The sequence below is a fragment of the Letharia columbiana genome (assembly GCF_014066305.1).
Source record: "Letharia columbiana isolate WasteWater2 chromosome Unknown Sc0000012_s0, whole genome shotgun sequence".
In the NCBI taxonomy this organism is placed as follows: Eukaryota; Fungi; Ascomycota; class Lecanoromycetes; order Lecanorales; family Parmeliaceae; genus Letharia; species Letharia columbiana.
In genome coordinates, this window is record NW_023501050.1 from 300,438 (window position 1) to 322,831 (window position 22,394).

At 48.1% G+C, this 22,394-nt stretch overlaps 9 protein-coding genes across 9 annotated transcripts; 2 read left to right on the plus strand and 7 right to left on the minus strand.

The window, feature by feature from the left end:
• Window positions 1-64: 64 nt before the first annotated feature.
• Window positions 65-697, minus strand: HO173_004639 (uncharacterized protein; the record flags this gene model as incomplete). The annotated part of the gene is made up of 3 exons (XM_037306561.1): window positions 65-465; window positions 515-597; window positions 645-697. The coding sequence occupies 3 exons, from the start codon at window positions 695-697 to the stop codon at window positions 65-67; spliced, it is 537 nt and encodes a 178-aa protein (XP_037166499.1).
• Window positions 698-3,726: 3,029 nt separating this feature from the next.
• On the plus strand, window positions 3,727-4,415 carry HO173_004640 (uncharacterized protein; the record flags this gene model as incomplete). Its single annotated transcript, XM_037306562.1, has 2 exons — window positions 3,727-4,116; window positions 4,170-4,415. 2 exons carry the CDS (start codon window positions 3,727-3,729, stop codon window positions 4,413-4,415), a joined length of 636 nt encoding a protein of 211 aa, XP_037166500.1.
• A 3,215-nt stretch (window positions 4,416-7,630) lies between these two features.
• On the minus strand, window positions 7,631-9,358 carry HO173_004641 (uncharacterized protein; the record flags this gene model as incomplete). The annotated part of the gene is made up of 1 exon (XM_037306563.1): window positions 7,631-9,358. The coding sequence occupies one exon, from the start codon at window positions 9,356-9,358 to the stop codon at window positions 7,631-7,633; it is 1,728 nt and encodes a 575-aa protein (XP_037166501.1).
• A 1,989-nt stretch (window positions 9,359-11,347) lies between these two features.
• HO173_004642 (uncharacterized protein) lies at window positions 11,348-11,704 on the minus strand (the record flags this gene model as incomplete). The annotated part of the gene is made up of 1 exon (XM_037306564.1): window positions 11,348-11,704. One exon carries the CDS (start codon window positions 11,702-11,704, stop codon window positions 11,348-11,350), a length of 357 nt encoding a protein of 118 aa, XP_037166502.1.
• A 66-nt stretch (window positions 11,705-11,770) lies between these two features.
• HO173_004643 (uncharacterized protein) lies at window positions 11,771-11,932 on the minus strand (the record flags this gene model as incomplete). Its single annotated transcript, XM_037306565.1, has 1 exon — window positions 11,771-11,932. One exon carries the CDS (start codon window positions 11,930-11,932, stop codon window positions 11,771-11,773), a length of 162 nt encoding a protein of 53 aa, XP_037166503.1.
• A 4,504-nt stretch (window positions 11,933-16,436) lies between these two features.
• HO173_004644 (uncharacterized protein) lies at window positions 16,437-16,886 on the plus strand (the record flags this gene model as incomplete). Its single annotated transcript, XM_037306566.1, has 1 exon — window positions 16,437-16,886. The coding sequence occupies one exon, from the start codon at window positions 16,437-16,439 to the stop codon at window positions 16,884-16,886; it is 450 nt and encodes a 149-aa protein (XP_037166504.1).
• Window positions 16,887-16,967: 81 nt separating this feature from the next.
• Window positions 16,968-18,844, minus strand: HO173_004645 (uncharacterized protein; the record flags this gene model as incomplete). Its single annotated transcript, XM_037306567.1, has 2 exons — window positions 16,968-17,022; window positions 17,073-18,844. The coding sequence occupies 2 exons, from the start codon at window positions 18,842-18,844 to the stop codon at window positions 16,968-16,970; spliced, it is 1,827 nt and encodes a 608-aa protein (XP_037166505.1).
• Window positions 18,845-19,796: 952 nt separating this feature from the next.
• Window positions 19,797-20,297, minus strand: HO173_004646 (uncharacterized protein; the record flags this gene model as incomplete). Its single annotated transcript, XM_037306568.1, has 1 exon — window positions 19,797-20,297. The coding sequence occupies one exon, from the start codon at window positions 20,295-20,297 to the stop codon at window positions 19,797-19,799; it is 501 nt and encodes a 166-aa protein (XP_037166506.1).
• A 498-nt stretch (window positions 20,298-20,795) lies between these two features.
• On the minus strand, window positions 20,796-21,497 carry HO173_004647 (uncharacterized protein; the record flags this gene model as incomplete). The annotated part of the gene is made up of 2 exons (XM_037306569.1): window positions 20,796-21,165; window positions 21,217-21,497. The coding sequence occupies 2 exons, from the start codon at window positions 21,495-21,497 to the stop codon at window positions 20,796-20,798; spliced, it is 651 nt and encodes a 216-aa protein (XP_037166507.1).
• Window positions 21,498-22,394: the final 897 nt, after the last annotated feature.

Here is a 22,394-nt window from a genome sequence, read left to right on the forward strand (position 1 = left end):
CCCTTGCTAGAGTTAACGGAGTACCAGTTCCCTCAGTAAACCCATCAGTTCTTCCACATGTCCATCAGTCTTTCCAGCTTTCTGATTCAGCTCTACTAACTTTGGATTCCAAGCTCTCATGCACCAAGATACCATGAGCTGTCGGCTGACCAACCCTTATATCGCCCTGGTACATCACAGGGTCGTAGCTAATGTCACTTTTGGGACCGTCATTGGAGGTTAAGCGCAGCCACGCACTCCGCGAGTCCTTATTGTCCAGCTCTATATTTTCATTGGTGGTTGCATCCTCTCTTACTGTCTTCCTCAGAGAAAGGCTTTGTAGGGATAGTGAAGACCACAGATTCCTCATCATGGAAGCCGGGCTTTTTGCGCTTTTGTAGAGGGGTCCTAGAACAGGAAGGCATGCGGCCACGACCGACATATGAGGTTCGATGACCGACCAGATAGTGTTCTTGGTCGCCACATCTGAAAACAAAGTCAGGTTACGCTTTTTGACAGCAGTCTTTGTGCTCACCTATATAAGCTGTATCGGGCGTATCTTTTCTGTCATTTAGTATTATAATATAGTAAAGGCGGACCTCGGAGGCAATAATGCATCTTTTCTGGGTGTCAGTGATAAAAGTGTATTATTGCACAGATCTTACAGAAGACCGAGGAGGAATATCCCGATGAATGATAATTTTCGTTCCGAAGACATAGATAAAGTTCGGATAACAGGAAGAGGTAGGCAGACGAGGGCGGCGTCCAGTAATATATTGATTGCAGCCGGCGAACAGAGAAAAGCAGTATAAATCAACCTACCATATCAACCAGGCTCAGTCCAGCCTTTCGAGACATTATAAGATCGAAACATCTGGCCCTAGGATATCGATGCTGTTTCAGCGAGACCCCTCATGAAGTGAGTCAGCGTACATACAAATATCGACGCCAAAGCCCAGGCAAGAGTGAGTCCCATCATCACATGACAGGCCGAGTAGAAGCTTTTAATCACGAGTATGCGCTTGTACAGAATCAACGTCGATGCTTTGATGAGCGAGATCGCCAACGCGAACAAGATCGGTCCAGCAAAGATGACCTGCATAGCATGTTAGCAACAACCCAAGAGGACCGGCCTCCTTCCATCTGATGATCTTCGTATATATCGCGCTTTCAGATGGATTGTTGGCAATATGCTCCTCTGTATTACCCACCCCGCCCGCAGTAGCAGCGTAAATCAGCACTGGGGCAGCATGATATAGCGTAAGCTGTGGCTGTAAGCGATTAGTCAAGCAGAATCTATTTCGTTGAGTTACCAATGCTATCAAAATAGTATAATCGTCTGCCCCAAGCCCAGCCTTTGTGCTGCGTCGTACTTTGAAGCGAATTGCCACAAAAAGAGTTGACAATATTGATAGCACTACATGCACTGCGACCAAGGAGGTTGATAACGACGAATACATCGTTATTAAACTTGCTTAGTCGAACACGCTTCGCCCATTTGACATTGCACGGATCAAATTGCTGAGCAAGAAGTATGATGGTGTATTGAATATCTCACGCGGTGTTTCAAGCCGGGGCCATCTTTTGAGTAGTTAAGCTGAGACTGATCGATCATCTCGGAAGGAGAAACCCTCTGACGGTATAAGATGGAGTCGAGATGCCTGATTAAAAGTTTAGCTGAGCACCTCCTCCAGCCGTTACATTGCAATTGCTGTACAGGCCACAGCTTGCGATTGCATTGCATAGGTGGCACCCATGGGCCATGTAGTTGTTGTTCAATGTAAGTAGAATGATCTCAATGGCGAAAGATTTCTCGTGCCCTACTCCGTCATCAAGGCAAGAGTAGCGGGTGAGAGAAGGAGGGCTGGTATGCCTGTGACGGTAGGCGGGGTGAACATCTGCTGCGCTATTGTTAGAACCCCGAAAGACTAGCCTATCGACCAATTTGCCAAGGTCCGCGGGTGTCACGCGCGCTTTCGGGCTCCTAAAAGAGGACCTAACATATGCGCGCCGAGAAAGAGGTAGGGGATCCATATCAAACATGCACTGAGATAAGTGAGATCCCTCCATCCCCTCTAGAGTAGTATTATCCCCAACGCACTTGCTTTTTTTCTGCTTGGCGAGGAACTCTTCAAAGACATCAGACCCCGGAAACGTGCAAAGATATGAGGCGATTTTTACATGCATGTCAAACCTGCTGTGTCTTGAAGTAACTCTGCAAAAAACGGATCGGACTACTTCAATGGTCAAGGGTGTGCGAGGGATCTTCTTGCTCAGATTCTTTAAGGCAATCTTGCAGGAAAAAAAAGGGTTTTCCTGTGGTTTTCTCAAAGCAATTCTGCAGATACGGGTCCGACTGCTTCAACAGTTAAGGATGCGCGAAGGTTCTTCTGGCTGCGTTTATTGAGGCAATCCTGCAGGGGAATTTTTTATTTTTTTTCCCCAAGGCAATTTTGCAAACAGTGGCACTCACAATTTGCCGTGGTTTACTCAAGACGCTTAGCTTCATACGACATACATGCTGCTTCACCTCTTAAGGTTGAGTTGAGTTGAGGGATTCGAGGGCAAGCTTGGGGGGAGGGAAGGAGGTTTGATGCTGGCTAAGGGTGCGCTAGTAATTGAGCGCTTACCCCTGTTGCCAAGGCACCGCAGGAAAGCCCCTTAGCGTAGTTCAGAAACGTTCGCAACTCTTGCCAAGATATGTTAGAATCTATGTGCTGTTATAATCTGAGATGAACGGGCGGGTATTACTCGTTGAATACAGATTTTGAGCTCGATGTGCGTGCGTGAACCCCTTCATCTTCTTACCACAAGCCGCCATGACTTGCTCCGGACGTATACTCCCGAGTTAAAACCCGAGCTGATTCTATTCCTATAACATCAAGGTGTCTGTGAATTGAATACGGGCGAAAGTTCAAGCTTGAAACAAGCTCTCGCCGCCCCACCAAGCCCTCTTGGCTCGACGCCTGCAGACTGCCGTGAAACATTCAAAAATTCGAGTCGCCCTTGTTCTTGATGCCCAATAATGACTAAACGAATGCGCTCCGCGCTTACAAGAGCACAAGCAAACTCGACATTCAGTGACCGAAAGTGAGGATTCCGCAATTTTAAGGCTATGGAGGTAGGCTGAGCAAGTGAATAGCTTAAAAATTCCACAACTTGAAAACAAAAGGCGCACACGACGGCACAACGTAGCTGGCGCCCTCGGCGCGATCCAAAGACCAAATTACTGACTCGGCCTCTTCTAAATTGTATGCCGTCATGGGTTTCAGGCTCAGCAAATCTGGTCATTTATGAACAGAAACATAGTCAAAACAGAGCATTTATGGGCCATTCACGGGAATCAAATCATGACCAGCTGGCATGTGGAGGGACAAGAGCCGATGATTTTCTGGTAATACGTACGGTCTATGGCTCGGCCCTTAGTTCGTCATTCTTCCGTTGTGTGAGAACCGTCGCTTGGTGGTAAGGAGAAACAGAAATTTATCCTTTCAAGAGTCGGTCCTCAGTCCCTTGAAACGGACCCCGCTCTTCACGTGTGTTGCAGATATGCATGTGGTATTCGATGAAACAACAGATAAACAGGCAGCAGACATAGACGCCTATAAGGGCTCGTCTTCCTGCTCTCAAATTTGTTCTTCATAAGATCTCATCCTTTTATCTACACATACTACGGACAACAGCAACCTCAGTCTCATTCCATCTGACTCTACTCTGAAATATTCACCTCACCTTCCCTCCCAAGACATGAGTCAGCCACCAGACCCCCAGGAGGAACACTCAGTAATTGACTACCGCCCTTCAGCTCGCCCAGGGGAACCCGAATTAGATGACGAAGCCCTTCCGTTGTATTACCGAATTGTCCTCTACCACGGCGTGCTTGGTACGGGTAGGCCTCAAGTGCAAGAGCTAATTTCCCTAAAAACCGGTGGTGTCGTTGCAAGCTGCGGCCTCTTTGAGCAGCACAAAATATTGAAGACAGCAAAGAATATTTCGGAGAACAAGGATCACCCATGGGAATGGAATGGCTACAACATTGGCAAATTCCTCGCCTCGGGGCTGACGCAACCCAAAGATCTTGAACTGGTTGTCGGGCTTACGGAGGAAGAAATCAAAGGAATCAAAAATGGTGAAAATGTGGGTTTCAATCTTCCCTGCGCAAGTTTAGCCTGTATTTACCGTTAAGATAGCATTTCCCTCCCCATCATCCCGCGCGAACGAGGGACAGCAATGCCTATCGAGGTGCGGCGGAAAGATTGCTGGAAAACCGTGCCTGTTTCAAAGAACGAGTGGAGGTAGAAGAACGAATCCGGCAGGCCGGACAAGCCATGCAAGCCCCGCCAAGTCAAGCAACGTATCACAGCCCAGCATGCCAAGCATACCTAGTGGGCCAAGCAAGCTTAGCAATCGGAACAAGCAAAGGGCCAGGAAAATAAGTATTGTGTGATTTGGGGGGCCGGGTTCCGGTTCTGCTGGTCTGACCCAACACATCTTTCACTGCGATCAAGGCATGCATTGGGCGGGTTTCCGTCTACATTGTGGACATACACATTCTTTAAGCTGGCGTTGAAGGACACTCCTTTCACTGAGATCAAGGCATGCATAGGGATGAATTTGCGTCTGCATTGCGGGCAAACACACTCTTTTCGCAGGCGTAGAAGTCATATTATGCAATGGTACTGGCTCTAAGTACTCAATTAACACACCCCTTCCATTGTTGTACGCTTTGCGCTTCTCTAGTACCATATCAAACTCTTTTACAGGCAGGATATCAGTAGCATTGAACGATCAATCCGCTCAAACACTGATCATAGCAGCATGCACTAGAGATTTCTGCCGCTGTCCCACGCTCTCCCCAAGCACTCAAAATCGTAGGTGAAAAGCTTGATGCGCCAGCAACCAGAGCTGACCTCTGGGCGACTCCTCTACTGGAACCCACTTCCTTGGGGTACCCCGGGGTACTTCTCCGTGTGGCAATGACTTACCGACTGCGCTAGGCGCCTGCCCGAATATGAGAAAGTTGATGCCGGGTGGCTGCAGTTCGGGAGACGCCAACTCATGGCCATCAGCAACGGCATCACCCTTCGACACGTTGCAGCGTCTCATTCCTTGCAGCTCTCCGAAAACACAGCCCCATGAGATCTTCCGACCGTCCAGTAGGAATGGTTCGGAGTGTGTAAGGGTGTGGACCTCGATGTCGGCAAGTTCCAGCGCTGAGGGTTGCCTAGATTCTAAGGAAATTCGGGCCAATAGAGACGTTCACGTCTTTCCGAGAAATATTCAGGCGACGATTCTCTATCTTACTGGCCGCACACATCAGCCCTAGCCTGCTGCACTGAAACTCCGTCGGCTTGATTGCAATGCAAGATTCCGGAGCCTCCACAAAGAGGGGCTGCTACAAGTTCCAAACCAAATAATCTGGTGGGGCTTAGCGCAGAATGATACCTGAGTTTTCTGCAACCACTGTCGCCCATTCGTATTTGTGTCAATGTTTTACAGCATGCTTTTAAAACAGGAGAGAATCATGCAGCAGGCATAGATGCATGCAATACCTCCCTGCTCTTCATTTTGTTCTTCATCAATTCTCTACGTCTCGTATTTCTGTACTTATAGATCACAAAAAAAAAGACTTTCGCGTGATTTATTTCTAAGATACAAATATGATGATATAAAGCACACCGTACACGGAAACTATAACAATACTCTCTTTCCTTCCCCCAAGACACTCTGCTCAAAGCACCGCATTCTAGAAACCAACGCCATGAGTCAATCAAAACAGGCCGATCCAGAACACAAAGCGACCGCTTTCTACATCAGATTCAAGACCGAGCTGGCTGCCAGCGCTTACACAGAGGTCGTTTATGCCGTAAACAAGGAAAGAATGGAGAACAATGGCCCGATCGCCGCCACGAATGACCTCAAGATAGTTTGCAAGGTTGAGGTTACAATTGATTCCCTTAAGAAATACTATCAAGAATGTACATTCTTTCGTTTTTATATCTAGAATATTATTTTTATATATAGGCTGTAGCTTTTGCCCCTGAGTGGACGCTTGACAGACGGCCCAGTAGCCATGTCTAATACTATACTAGATTGCTTGGCCATCTTATTGGACTTCGTGTTGGATGGGGGCGAAAATACCAGGCAGTGCAGTTGATGAAATACGGACGATGTCGAGCGTTGCTGTGGGGCTGCAGGGTGGTTTAAAAAGCCGCCCCGGGGTGGATAGATATCATCCCAGGCTTGGTCTGACAGATTTGAAGGCGCTTCTGAGAAGATTCTGTTGTACCGGAAGGTTCGGGCGATTGTGTTCACTGATCGACAACATCAGTAAAGCTCTTGAACTCGAAGGTTGCAGTATTTACGCTTGGAGCGATGAGCGGTGGCCTGCAAGGAAGCCTCAGGCGCTGCAGCATACGAGAAGCAAAAGAATGCTACGCTTAGACAAATGTGCTCAGCTGATGACGTCCCAAGTCGATTTGATTTCGAGATAAGGGTGTAGAAATGATAGGTTCTTCTGAAAAGGGTTGAGAACGAAGGCATGCTAGGCCCAATGTCTAAGGCCTCGAGAAGTCTCAGTGAGAAGCGTACTGTGGGAGTCGAGGGGGAAGATCTCTATCAAATATGAATTGAAAGGACGATGAGTCATACGTCCAAAATTAGGAGAATATTGCTCTTGGGGGAAAAAGTTGGGGGACCCACGAATCATCTAACACGACTTGGTGATTGGCTGGAAAACACGTCGCTTATCAATAGTGCTTGTCCTCCACATTGAAGTCAGGAGTCAATCAGAGCATTTTGATCCATACTTAAATTTCACAGGCTGAGATCATTTTTCTGGAATTGTTTAGAGAACATAACATGGAACTACAATAACTGAACATTAACATTTCTTCTTCTTGAAGTTGACAGATAAATGATGAGAAACACTTTCAGCTGCTGATGACAGCTAATTGGGGATGGTACTCGTGGTTTCTGACTCATGGTCCCAAGAAGACCGAGGGCTAGCACATGCAATGACTTTTCCTTTGGTTTTCTTCCATTAGGGAGGTTTAGCAACATTTTTCATAAGGATTTTTCATAACCTTAGTGGCCCTACAGCGAGAGAGATAGCATAAACCTATGAACATACAATACTCGAAGGCGTTCATGAGCGCCCTTCGGCTCCACACCTCGGGCAAGGTCGTCCATAGCCGCTTCAATTAGCGTGTGCAGAAGACTGAAATCTTGCCATTGAAATTTGTCTCGCGAGTCGGATTGTACTACGTATCGATACGCATAGTTTCTCTCGAAGACTAGGTTTGTCGTATCGATACAGTAGCTTCGTAGATTAAATCATAGATCAAAGGAGTCTCGTAGGGTATAAGGTAGGACAAGAGAGTATCGTACGATACGAGGATACCTGCTAAGCTAGCTCACTCGCTACTGATTTCTACCCAGATATGCAGTATACTGGCAAATTAACTTGTCAAAGTTCGTACTTTTATAATTCATGGTTTTGCCATGAACTCTCTTACTCCCTGATAGATCATAGCAGAATGTATCCTTCCTTAGGCAAGAACCGGAGTGATAGGAAGGAAGCCATGCCTTGAGGGTTGTGGTAACACTTTGTTGAGCTGCATTGAGCCCTGTCACTACCAAGCATGCCAGCTCACCACCCAAACTCCTCCCCATGCCAGAAAACATTCCTTCCTTTCCAAACCCATCTCGTGACTTCCCTTCTAACACTCGCACCCATGCCACGGGGCCCACAAACCAAAACCGCTACCCTCTCACGGCTATCGAACGAGAAAACTTCATCGACTATGGTACGAAAATCGGGACGACCATCTCGCATCGTCTTTGCAGCTCTGGAGGTAGCATCCTCAGGCGAAGTCGAGTCACTGAGTAGCCGATCTCGCTCCTGCAGCTCGATGGAATCACTGACTTCCGCTTCTGATTTACTCTGTGGTCTGCGAGCTGAGGGCTCCGACTCCCGTCCATCGACATCACCTTGAGTGGCATATGCGTGGAAGCTTTCAGGTAGAATGTCACAAGCTTCAAGCAGCTGCTTGATGCCCCATTGAGCGTCCGCGATTTGCCGGACACTCCACACAAACTTAGGACTTGGTATGTGCTCCTCACGAGCCTTTCTCTGCAGCAAGTCAAGGTAAAGTGGTAACGTGAATGTTGCTCCCACACCACCTGCAACAAAGAGCACCCGATCATAAGTCGCAAGATCAGGAAAATAGTTTGCGGCGCCATAGGGACCTTCGAGCGTAAGGCTGGTGGTCTTTTGCTTGGCGGCATAATCAGCGAGCATTGCCGTTGTTCCGGAGAGAGCACGAGCCACAAGCTTGATCTTATTGTCGCTATGAGGATCCCTATTGGCGATTGAGAAAGGGTTAATACGGAGTTTCTGGGGCAGCGATGGAAAACCAAGGTATATGTGCTGGCCTGGGGTGTATTTCTTGGAAGAAAGAGGTTTCGTCAGCGCTATGCTGATGGCGAGTAGATTAGCTGAAGGGATCAGCTCGATAGCTGCATCAGCTGTTGCCTGCGACACATTGCGTTGCAAAATGACAAGTAGGTAGATGGCCGCTGATTCGACAATATACAGTCGAAGATGCGAGACGTGGAAGAATAGTATTGGTAGGATTGATGCAGAAAGGATAACGTGGAGATAGAAAAAGACGCGGTAATTCCATGTGCGGATCCTGGCAAGAGCGGTAGTCCCAATGAGCAGAAAGGTCGTGATGGCTGATAACCCCAGTATCACGTCCCGATCCTGAATCCTCTTGAGCAGGAGGCTCATCTGGATGTAGAAGTTCAAGTACATTGTTGCGTGGACTGAGAAGAAAGCGATGAGTATTCTCCCGAAAAGCCGGTGGTAGGGGTTGAGTTCCTCATGGGACATTCGAGTCAGATATTGGATAGGACTCCAAGATTTGGCGGCAAGCAAATAATGTACTGGCAGTTGCGAAGCCGCTACGATGCCGAATCGTTTGGTCAAGTGGAGGTAGTCGTCGCCGGTATCCTTAAACACAAGCACAAGCAGCCACATTGCCCAAAGCCCAGCAATGAGCCATTCCTGTCGGGTGTTCCATCCCTCAAGGACCTCTTCATCAAGAGACCAACGGGTTCGTGCTAGTAGGTTCGTTGAATAGCTTGTAGCAGGCTGTTGGAACCTGGACACGACTGGACTTCGATGCTCTTTGACCGTCTGAGGTTTGAACGGCCATGTTCTTGATATCAGAAGACGCATTCCGAGACATAGTTGATACATTAGCGGTAGGAGCAAGACAGAAAATTGCGCAAATTGGCCATAGCCGTCCAACAATTGGCGTCGACGCAAGTTTTGCTCATCGTTCAAGGTAACGAAATGGTAAGGGAAGCCCATTTTGCTAAAACGAATGCAAATTACTGGAGATTATGCGTGCGTCTAGTGGAATCCTAAATTACAAAGGCATTACAAGTATTGCCGGAAAGGTTTTGAGACTATACAGAAAACAATCGTACGTATAATTTTGCACATGGACAGGAGAAAAATGTCTGAAGGCGAGATACATGAAATGTCAGTCAGCGCACTACCCACCCGAACTGCTCGCGCTAGTAGCGGTTGTCTTATGCCCTAAGCGTTCATTACGCCCGTTCCAGCTAAGCCGAGTTTAGGTGTAAGTGCTCAGCCCTATGAAACTGCAACCGATGTCTGAGATCCCAATCAAGGAACCATGGAGAGCGGTCGGTCACAAGAGAAGAAAGCCTGCATGAACTCGTCTATCACATCATTCTTGTCATCAGGTTTGCTGTCAAGTGTTGCAAGAGTCCTTATGCTTTTATATCACCTCTGGTCAGCGTGCTCTACGTAGTCCTTAGTCGATTGTTCAAACACGAATACCATACTATAAAATGACACCCGCGACCCCGGAGCTCCTCGCCCTTCGTCTCCCTGGAATTACCACAGTTCCCAACACTGTTCCACAGTCAGAAATGTCCCGTTAGATTGATGCTGCTGTTAGCGCTCGCTCGGTGGTATTTGGTCAATTTCCATCCGTGGCACGGTTCTGCTCCTCCAGAATGGTAAGTACGCCTTATGGCTGAGACTGACCACAGCTCACTGCATAAAAATCCTTCCATGTCCTCTTCAATCTTGGTATTCTCTTTGAAAAGTTGGCGAATCTGGATGAGCTTTGGATTGATGGGATCGATAGTATCCACATCGCGCTCCCTCATTGGAATCATGTTAAGAGTGCCTGCTGGCATGAACTTGATCATTTCTCGTTCATTTTGGTATCCTGTAGAAGCCTAAACTGCAGGTGATATCACAAGAGGGTTCCGAACATACATTCGTTGCAGACAAGTTCTTTATCTCTTGCCATTTTCTGGAACTGGTCTTGATACTTTGTGTCCTCTTTCAGTTGGCCTTCCAAGTCTCCATCGTTCCGCTGGTTGCGAAATATCAAAGCTTTCAGTTGGCTTTCCATGAATCCTGGTGTAATATCGTCGTAAAGATGATACGCATGCTCGTTGTGATTTAACGCGTTCAATGAAGACGTGGTCGTACCAGATACGGCAATTGCTGGGAATTTCAATGAGGTCCACTCTTGGGGAGCTCATCGTTGAGGTTCCAATGGACTTGGTATTCGACATTCAGGGATTTGGACGCCTGATAGATCGCCTTGAACCTATACATAGCGCGGTCGAAATCATAAGCCTCATCCCAAAAATTGACAAAGTTCGGAACATGAATTCATACTTTGATCAATGCAAGAGTATTTTTTCTCAGTCTCGTGAGTAATGAACTGTACTATTTCTATTGGATTCCCGCTGTCTGCGGGATTCGAGCCGCTTGGAAGGATGTACGAGGCTTGCCAATTTTGGTGGCAGGTGAGTCTTTTCCGCGTTCGTTACTTTCTGCTAAGTTGAGACCCTCATTATTAATACCGACTTGTCTAAGTTGATGCCTGTACACAGATGTGTCCGAATGTACTGAGTTGCTAATGAAATCCTCAGCAATAGGAGGCAATTGTCGGCTGCCAAGGGACTTTTTAGAGCGAGTGATCATGTTATTTTCTATACTGACCAAGGCTACATTGATCCGGAAGGCAGATGCTATGGGAAGGTCGTTCGAAGCCGGGACGATCCGCTAATCATAAGCCTTCCCGTGAGTAACCCGAGTGCGGAAAATCCTATGCTCCTCGATGACTTTGCAGTAGAGATAGTAAGTCTTTTGGTTATAGCTAATATACTCAAGCACCCTCGCCGCGTTGAAGCTTTTTCTTGGAGGACGCTCGAGCTGCATCGGCAGCTGCACCTCGGCATGTACGAAGCAAGGCTGTGCCAATCTGATATTGCACGCTTTCCGCTGGCGCGCCTTTAGCGTTTTGAATTACGCCGAAATTGATGGCAGGGAATAGGACAATTGATGAGCCACTTCCTCGAGGACACCCGCATCGTTGGCTACAATGTTTACCTTTTTGAAGATCGCAAAGTGCCAAGCGCCTTCAATGATAGTCTCATAGGACACGCGAAGGTGGCCAAGAAGCGTGATGCATTGCCACAGCTTCCGGGAAGCATCTTTTGCGGTTTCATCTAATTCTGACATCGTACTCTTGTCAAACTGCAGCTCATACGCGGCATAGACGATCTCGTGCCACTGCTTCCCGACAGCTCCGATAGAAGAACGCAGTTCAAAGAGTCTGCGGAACCTTTGTTTTGTGGGGTATACGGTGTCAGTTGTTGTCATGTATGGCTCGAGACTTTGTGTGAGTCTCTGCCGATAGAACTCCAATCGCTTCTGATAGTACTCAACTTATTTCTTGAGCGTAGCGTCCTTGGTGATATTTCGATGGCGACCATTAGCCATAATGGCTCTCACCCAGATTGGAAGTACGTGCAACATCGAGCTATCAACCTCATCGAGCCCACCATTCTTGGCAACGTATATGGTTGCTTCATCGTCTCTTTCAACCATCGCGGCAGCATCAATGTGCTTGGCCTTCTCGCCTGGCGGTGGCTTTTCTCGGGACAGCGAGTTTGTCCAGGAAGGTCTCTTTCAGTTTCGCTTTCCCAGAAGCTCTGACTAAGTCTCTTGGAACATTGGTATCGGCGTCAGAGCCGTCATCCACCCTATCGTGCTTCTCTTCCGTATTGCCTTTTCGTGAGCTGAGAGTCTGCTCTTTACCTACTACAGCCGACAAGCAAGAGCGAACATGAAAACGAGCTTCGTCGAGCTCGCAACGTGGGACTGTGGTTGTGGGTCCATTTAGGCCATAGCGTTGGTGGCTGTTTGATCAGCCGTTCCATCTTTGCGATATGTATAGTAATTGAGTATTTTTATGCACTGCGTTGGTTTAATTTTTTTGAGATATATTGTTTTTATATATTGCGAAAATATTTGGTATTTGCATCGGCCATGAAGTTTGCATTCCAGCTATTTAGACCACTGGGTACATGATATTTACCTATTTCCCCTATTGCCATCGGCCATGGCTACTAGCATTTCAGCATATGATTGTCGCATACCAGCTATTTGGCTATTGAGTACATAGATATTGCAGCTATTGCCATTAGCCAGCCAGCATTGGCTTAATTGAGCCATTCGCCATTTACAGCCGTAGGCCATGCGACCATGCCACTACCATTTATACAACTTCAATTCACCTATATATTACCAGCTATCGCAGTCATAAATTTCAGTCATTTGCACTAAGCCATACGGCTATAAGGATATAGCTATTATAGTATATGGTTTAGCCATTTCAGTAAGTGCTTCTGCATGCAGCTATTTGATATTTCATTATTTCAGCTATTAGCTATTGCAGTCTTTCTATTTGCTTTTAAGCTATTGCATGTTTTTTATATTGCAGTATTTGCTATTTGAGCTATTGAGCTTTGCAGCCATGTGGCTATTTCGCTATTTCAGCTATTTAGCTATTGAGCCATGTGGTATTTCAGTTTTCAGCTATTTGAGCTATGGCAGCCTGTGGTTTTGTATTTAGCTATTGGATTATATTTCGTATTTTAGCTATTTGGGCTGTTGCAGCCATGTGGTTATTTGTATTTCATATTTGGTTTGAGCCTGTGGCTATTTCGTATTTCAGCTATTTCGCTATTTGAGTATTCAGCCATTGATATTTCAGTCAATTTAGTATTTGGCTATTGCGCCATGCATAATTCAGCTATTTGGCTACTGCAGCCGTGGATTCTCAGCTATTCCAGCTATTTGGGCTACCGCAGCCTTAATTCCCAGCCATTTCAGCTATTCGGCCTACCGCAACCATGGATTTCGCTATCACCTAAGTCCCACCATTTGCTATTCCTACCGCAGCCTTAGATGTCCCAGCCATTTCAGCTATTCGCTACCGCAACCATAATGTCCCAGCTATTTCAGCTAATCGGCTCCGCACTTGTCCAGTTATTTCAGCTACATGGGCTACCGCGCCATGGATATTTCAGCTATCCAGCTATTTGCTACCGCACCATAGATGCCTCTCATTTCAGTATTTAGGCTATCGCAATCTAGGTATCTAGCTATCGCCATGAGACTCTCACTATTCCACCTATTTGGCTATCGGCTTTAATGTTCAGCTATCCAGCTTTTGGCTACCGCACCCTAATATCCAGCTATTTCACTAATCGGGCTACCGCACCATAAGGTCTAACTATTCCGCTATTTGGCTACCGCAGCCTGAGTCTCAACTATTCCAACTATTTGGCTACCGCAGCTTAGAGATGTCTCAATTATTTCAGCTACTTGGGCTACCGCAGCCTTGGGATTCCCTACTCAGCTTCGCTACCGAGCCGTGGAGATGTTTCAGCTATTCCAACCATTTAGGCTATCGCAGCCACGGGATTCTCATATCGCGCCATGAGATGTCTCATTATTTCAGCTGTTTAGGCTACCGCAGCCTGGGGATATTTCAGCTATCCCAGCTATTTGGCTACCGCAGCCATAAAGATATCTTAGTATTCCAGCATTTGGCTATCGCAGCCCTGGGGATGTCTCGTCACTCCAGCTATCGGGCTCCGCACCTGAATGTCTCGTTATTTCAGTATTTGGCTATCGCAGCCTGGGGATTTTCCTATTCCAGTATTTGGTACCGCGCCTGGAGATGTCTCAGTTATTTCAGCTGTTTACGCTACCGCAGCCTGGATGTTTCGCTATTCCCTTTTATCCCAGGGATATCTCAGCTATCCAGCCATGGATATCTCAACTATTCCAACTAATTGGGCTATCGCAGCCATGGGACGTCTCAGTTATTTCGACATTTGGGCTACCGCAGCCATGGGGATAATTCAACTATCCCAGCTATTTACGCTACCGCAGCCATGGGGATGTTTCAGCTATTCCAGCCATTTGGGCTATCGCAGCCACAGGGATATCTCAGCTATCGCAGCCATGGGGATATCTCAACTATTCCAACTAATTGGGCTATCGCACATGGGACGTCTCAGTTATTTCAGACATTTGGGCTCGGTGGGATAATTCAACTATCCAGCTATTTAGGCTACCGCACATGGATATCTCAGTCCACTACCACAGCCATATTTCAGGCTACCGCAGCCATTGGATATCCTAGCTATTCCAGCCATTTGGACTATTACATCGGGCATGACCATACGCGTCAAAGCCTTACATCAGTGGAAGCCCCATCTGATACCGGCCATTAAACCCCACCTGATGCCAGCCATTGGTACATGATGTCATCATTGGTCTTGATGTCATCATTGGTAATGTGGAACCCCACCTGATATAGTATTGGTATATAATGCCAGCCATTGGTACATCGGTGGAAGCCCCACCTGATATCAGTCATTGGTATAAATCCTTCCCAAGGGCTGCAACTTTGTTAAGAGTCAGATTCCTACCGCCTTTTCGTCACTCACCCAGCCTACCTACGAATCAGTGACGCTTGCCTCTTAAGGCCGTTACCTGCAACATCAGTGACGCTTGCCTCTTAAGACCGTTACCTGCAACATCAGTAACGCTTGCCTCTTAAGGCCGTCACCTGCAACGTAACGCTTCCTCCTAAGCCGTACCTGCAACATCAGTAACGCTTGCCTCTTAAGGCCGTTACCTACAACATCAGTAACGCTTGCCTCTTAAAGCCGTCATCTCAACGTAACGCTTCCTCCTAACTCCCCAACCTCCCAGTCTACGTCACTTGGTTGAGATCTATTATTCAGCAGTCCTTCCGCAGAGGGGCTCAACTTGATATTAGGAGTCAGATTCCTACCGCCTTTTCGTCACTCACCCAGCCTATCTACCATTCACTACGGCACCAGACCTTCCAGCCCGTCGCGTAGTGCTGCCGTCCCTACTGCTTGCTACGTAGGTACCGTCAGATCCTCCCGAGACCTTACCCTCTTGGACACGTTTGATTAGTTTTTAGCGCTGAGGGCCTTTTTCGACTATCTGTCGTCCAGATATCCAAAAGCTCTTAGCTGCCCCGTGTTATATGCAATCAATATTACATATTACTTGTGATGGTTGTTTTTATTTGTTTGGATACGGTTCGCCGTCCCAAGCATACAAGGTTTCCGTAGCTTTTGGGTGGATCGCTGGGGAAGGCATGGTGTTTTGACAGCGCATAGAATACAGGTCATAGATTCTCCTCCCCTATGCCCGCTGTGTGAGCTGAGGCGTGATTGCAATGGTCAAGACTCACAACAGACATCGAGTACAGAAATCGTGGTGCACAGGCTTGGAGAGTTTTGGGATCGAGGACTAGCCCTTTTTACCGATCTGTAACTCTGACTCGTAAGCCGTTCGGTCGGGACAAGCTGCTGCTGGTCCGTCTGCGCAATCAGGCATCTTCCCATTCGCAGGACCGCCCTGTACAGGCGACACCTCCTCCCGCTTCATCCTCGCCGGACAAACCCGCGCACCAAACGGTCCAGCAATGACGACTTGCGGCACACCTATTAGTCTCAATGCTAACGCTACAGCTGCTATTATAGGCATCAGCACTTTCCCAAGAATCCACGGCCCTGCGATTGGTAACCCTAATATAGCACCAGTGGTAACACAACAGACCCGCGTCCACTTTTGTCATCGACGATCAGATGATGACGCCCGGTGCCAGTCTCTTAGCGCACGGAACGGGGATTACCTGTCCTGCGAGAGGAAGCGAGATGGTAATCGGTAGCAGGACGGGATCCTTATCTTTTGCTACCGTCACACCTCCCACAGTCGTGGCTCCTGTGTCCAAATGGGGCGGACCGGTGCGGATGCTTCATCGGATTTCGCCATCGATAGTCAGACCTTAAGACCCGGTGGCATCATCACGGCGCCTATCTCGTATCCCTCTAGTAGCAGCCAAGTGTGGTAGAAAGGTAGCAGTACTCTTTCAGCATCCCTATGCTAATCATCACACCCGCTACTGCTGCTGCTGCCAATCTCTCATTAGACGGAAAATCATACACCGCCGACGCATCCAAAGACTTCATCATCGCCGGTCAGACTCTCGCACCAGATGGCACCATCGCCGTATCCGGCACGCCTCGTATCCCACGCTGCAGCCGGTACAGCCGTGGTCATCGGCGCGAGCACTGAAGCATTGTCCTACGCTACCATCACCGCAGCTGTACTCACAGTCGCGTTTGATGGAAGCAATTACACTGCCGAGGCGTCTATGGACTTCATCATAGACGGTCAGACTCTGTCACCTGGCGGTGTCATTACCGTATCTGGGACGCCGACCTCGTATGCTGCGGCTGGGACGGGTGCGGGAGTTGGTACGAGTACGGAAGCTGTGGGTATTGGAGGGCTGATTGTGAGCGGGTTTGGTAGTGTTTCGGCGAGTACGAGGGTGGTTCGGTCTACTGGCGGCGCTGTGGAGGGAGGCAATTGGTTAGGAGTGGTTTTGGCAATTGCGCTGGGGGTATCACTATTTATGAGGATACAGGCATTTGAAAACTCATAAGGTATGTTGCACGGAGATTTCCGAAACCTTGCATGATCCAAAATTGCGCAAAGAGATTACTCATATATGTGCATTATAAGATTAGACATTGCCATAGCCTATGTTCTGCCGGTTATCATCCACCAATCGGCCATACCTGCAATTAAAGTCAGTCAAATTCTCCAGATGCAGATCCAGGAGACCCACTCTATCAACAACCTGAACAACCAGACCTCAAAGTCCTCATTTCTGAGCACTTTCCCCGCCCACTCCCTCCCCTGGATCGCCAATTTGGGCGCTTGTATCTTCCCATCCGGCTCACTGTTGAAATATCTCACGCTCTCCACATACTCATCCCCTTTCAAGCCCAAAGGTATGTAATGAACCCAAGGCCATAGCCACTCTTCATGCCACTCTCGAAACACCGCCATCTTATATACTAAACTCATACTCTTCAAAAAGGCGTAAAAGCGGCCGCTGAAGGCATTTCCATCAATATCGAGGAGGTATTTGTACTGCCAGGCATCGTGCTGCTTATCTGGCTTAGTAATTTTGAAGAATTCTTTCTGGGCATCGCAATCTCCCGCGTCGCATTGGCCGACGTGGGCGAAGTGGACATCGATGAGGTCTTTGAAATCTGTTCTAGGTCTCTCTTTGAGCTTCCATTCGACGAAAGAACCTGGCTCGGGACTCTGGTTCTCCAGGACCATGGTATTATCTAAGGCATTGATCTTTTCGACGAATAGTTGACGGTGCTGGCGTCTCCAACCCCCGTTCCTGGAAAAGCCACCAGTTGTAGAGCCACGCCAGTAGAGCTTGTCTTTCTTGCTGTCCCAGGGATAATCCTCGCTCTGGTCGTAGGCTACTTTATTGGACCAGTACCATGGCGATGGGTACAGGATATCTTGAAAGCTGCTGATCTTGCTCTGAGAAAAGACGGGGAAGAGGTCATGGACGATGTTGAAAGCGTTTGGGCGGTTGAAGAAACCGTGGCGGTCTTTCAAAGAAGGCGACAAGCAGATGTCAGAGAATGCGGTCTTGTTAAAGATGAAGCCGAGCTGGGAAAAGGCGAAGGCACTGCTGTCGTCTTGTATACTTTCGTCTAAGGTTCGCGCGGGGCTTTCAGGCGAGCATGACATTCGAGAATTTGTCCAGGTGGGTTGATGAGCAAAAACATTAAATCTCGTAAACTTGACCTCGTTTGGCCTTGTACCATCATCCATATCCGCGGCTCGAGCTGACCATGAATTCTTCGGCATTTTATTTTGGAAGGCAGCAGGCATTGCCACGTCTTTTGCCGTGGTTACTAGCCTGCGCAAATCGTCATGTGGCACAACCACTCGCGGTTCGTCGTGGATGTTGAAAGGTAGATCCATGTCAGGCAGATATTGGACGAAGTCTTTGACCATACCCACGGTTGACTTTTGCTGCCATTCAGACCCGCCTGCCGCGCTAACGGCTTTTCCATTCCGTATGATTACACCCAGCAGCGCATTGTCGAAACCGAGTGCCTCACGTGCCCTTCCCCGAATGACGGATGGTTGTAGAGCCCAGAATGGCAGTAAAGAGTTGTAGATAGTGTCATATTCGTCGATCAATGCCACATTCCTAGCTTTTGCGAATTCGTACCACTTATCGAAGTTCGGAGGCGGAGGTATTTGGTATCTCCGTCTGTACTCTGCGACAGCCTTCTCTAGGGTATCCGATTGCCTATTTATGACCTCGTTGAAAGCGTTCTCAGACCTTGTTATGAGCTGCCGTATGGGATGAGAGGCATCGGTCGAAGGGGGCAGAGCTGTTGTAAGCTCTGGGGGCGTAATGTCGATAGGGGCTGAAGGTCTGGATGTGCCTAGGAGGTAGAGCGTGGTGCCCACAAAAACGCACAGAACGAGGAACGTGGCCGCTTGTGGTCTTCTCATGGTCCTCCTGAGTTTTGATCTAGCATAGGTGCGGATCTCAAAGGATGAACGAGGTATCATTGGCCGTTCATTGCCTGGGGTCAGAAGAGGAGGAAGAGCACTGGTATTGGGATTCTTAGGGTTTGTCTTGACTTTGACTGTCGTTACATGCCGTAGACGCTCCTCGTAGTCGCGGCCCAGCGCCGCTCAGAAGTTATATCTGGCCGTATCCGACTATCAGATATTTGTTTTCCCCATCTTGGAGGGTCGAAATTGTAAGCGCGCTTGGCGCCGTCTACTCGTGGACCCCTGCCATTGCCAAGCCCAAAGAGATGTACCCGCAAATCTACCGAAGTTGAGCCCGACCGCGGAAACCCTCCGCTCTATACGAGTACCCCCGATACGGTAGGCCCGGACTGGGAATAGCGTCAGAGGACTGAGGCAATAAATGATCGTCTAATACGACTGTTGCTAGTAGTCTTAAATGGATGCAGGGTATCATGGTCATTAGCAGCTTTAACCAAAGCGCCAATCGTAACATTTTCACAAGCCAGCTCCTCTGCGTCGATGCTGACGAGATTGATACTCTAAGCCGGCATACGAAATTGTTCCCGGAGAACAAGAAGAGTCTTCGAATCCACCTACGGTAACCAAAAACCGGACTTCCATGGATTCGGCAGCACAAAGAGCATTCTAGATGAAAACGCGAACAGGGAAGAGTATTCTATGTCTTCCCTTCGTGCCATGCTCGGGCTGACCTGACAGTGTCAAGCAAATGGCCACAAGATGAGGTGGATGACTTGGTAACAGTAACGGAGCGGGACTTGATGACGACCTGAGTGAGAACGAAACCAGGCATCTGATATTTGAGGAGACCAGGCTGGTCTTCATTCAGCAGTATTACCCACTCGAGTTTTTGAACTCTCGTGCGACCTTGTTCTACGACCTTGACTCTAATAGACAACGCCCACCCAGCAATCAAGTAAGCTAAAGTTTAGGCCATTCTCATATGAACACTGGGTTCATCCCAGCTCTAAAAGAAATTGCGGCGGCTTCTTTCCATTTCCTTGTAGACATTCAGAGGCTTTATGGTCTCAGCTTCCGACAGGCCCGACGGGATGACGAACTCCATATCCATCGACGCGTAACTCAAATGTGCAAGCTCACGCTGCCAAGCGTTAAGACGAGTATGAGATGGAACTCGGCCCATTGTCCCGCAAATAGACTTCCCAGCAGCTGGCCTTTCAACAAACGCTTCGGAACCTTTCCTTGTCGTCACAGACCCACTAAAGTCTGCTATGACGGGTGAAATCTGAGGACTTTCGGAAATTGGGGTCGGAGGTAATGACCGGTCCAAATCTACCGTCTTTGGCTTCTGAGAGCAGATGGTTGTTCCGACGCATGGAATATCAGTCGATGTGCCGATACTAGTCCAGCTTTGGCTTGACACATTGGTGGATACGAAGATCGTGTATTTACTCCTCGCGCCGTGATTCTGGATCATGGATCTTCCATCCGCGGTACCATGAGTCATGAGCTCATAAGCAACAGGTGCAAAGGACTCGGCAAGCTCATGCGCAACCGGTTCGGAAGGCCCAGACAGCTCCGAGACTTCTTATCCCGGATCCTGAAGGTGTTGCCGCGTCGAGAAGCTCGGCTTTCCAGTGAAAAAAAGCTGCGGGACCATAAGCATTTTTCCGCTGCTTTTTTATTTTCTATGTTTCCTCTCCGTTTATTTCTTTTTTTCTTTTCGCAACACATCTCAATACTATTTACGCTTTTAGTGGTTCGGCTTTCCTTTCAGTGTTGCAGAGGTTTAAGCTCTCGGGGTGGACCAATGAAGCCATGCATGGCCATTTCCCGGACTGGCTGTTGTTGTAGATCTGTAAGGTCTATAGTGCCATGATGCCGTTGCTGGGGACTGAAGGAAAGTCCATCACAAGATCGAAACTCGAATAAGGTAGACAGAAATCGACGGTCGGTCCTCCAGTCTCAGAATTCCCTAATGTGAATGTAATTCTACTCCTTTCTTCTACAAGACTTTCATATAGTACTTCTGATGTGTCGTATTCCAGATCAGACCGAACGTTTTTTCAGATAATCTACACGCATCGAGCGGCCAATAAATGTAAGGGATGGTTGAATCAATGAAGGTCCAGATTGGCTCTGACTGAAGCGATACTGCGGAGCCGTTCGCATATTTGGCGGTCATTGATTGCAGGCCAACAACAAGGTCCTGTGAGACGTTGGGGGCTAAAGAAAAGGAGACATTATTACGAACAAGTCGTGATGAGTCGTAGCTTCCAAGTGTCAGAGATCCGACCACTCCTTTCGATTCTGGAGGCCCAAGATTAGTAGGAAAATGATGGTAAGGGCAACATAGTGGGAATTGAAGTTTGCGGCTAAAGGTGTCGGGTCAGATAAGAACGCGAACATGAGATGTCATAACTCACGGTAGATTGCACCGGCCGTGTAACCCCATGACAGACTTGGAATCATGTTTCGCGCCTTTAACGTTGTCAGAAAGGTCGCACTTGGTGTGCTGGTGTTCACTAAAATCTGTTCCTCGATGGCCCATGCCAAACAAGCCGACGTAATAGTCATCGTTATCGAAAGTAGCAACCACTTGAGAGTCTAGGTTAGGAGATCCAGTGGCTTTACTAACTCCGAGAGCTACTGTGTCATGTCCATAAGTAGCATTGTGGCTGTAGCCCAGGTTCATCTCGAGTCCCATTGAGTAATTGCCAATATTGCTCCACGAACTCGAATCAGATGAGTTGAATAGTCCGCCACGGGACATTAAGCGATGTCCCAAACAATACTCTGCCCCGCAGGCTGTCACCGTAATTATGTCCCTCACTGCACCATGTTAATTCTAGGACCGGTTAACCTGTAATTTTTTTTGTACGACATGGCCGAGTATTCATGCCGTCGTCGTCTCTTTTACTGCAACGGACGGCGGTAAGCAAATCGGCAGCGCCTCCGATATCTTTACAGCGACTTTTCCTTCAGACGAGCTCTCGACAGTTACCTGGGCGGCCGGTCAAACAGCAGTCAACTCCTTCGCTTTAGCGCCATGTGGGCCACCAAACTACAATCTGAACGGGAAACCATATCAGCCATGGTTTGCGCCGCCACACGCCCTTTTCGATCAGATGGGCGGTGAAGGCTACGGCGGCTGCGAATTCGGTTAGTGGAAAGATCACGCATACAGTCTTGTCAGCGAGTGTGGTGCAATCAACGGGCCTAATCTTCCACAGTATAGGAGAATTGCAGCAACAGCTCATGGAGGACCTCAGATGCCTGCAACGACTCCAGATCCGACTTAGAATTGAGGCTTCTTTGAGAGGATGTAAAAGATTTCGTATGCTTCCACTTTTCCTATAGTTGAGGACACTTTAGAACGAGTCTTGGTCGAGAGCGGTGAGATTGAAGCAGAAGAACCAGGGGTCGTCGCGGTATTGCTCTATACTCCAAAGCTAAATTATTTGTAACCTGCGATCAAGTTGATTTCAGCACTAAATCTGAAAGGAAAATCGTTGAAAATTCAGACCTCAAGGTAATCCACAGGGCCAGGACGCGCGCTCTGTGCACCCTATGTTGTACTTTGTCTACCACGCACAGTGGCTTC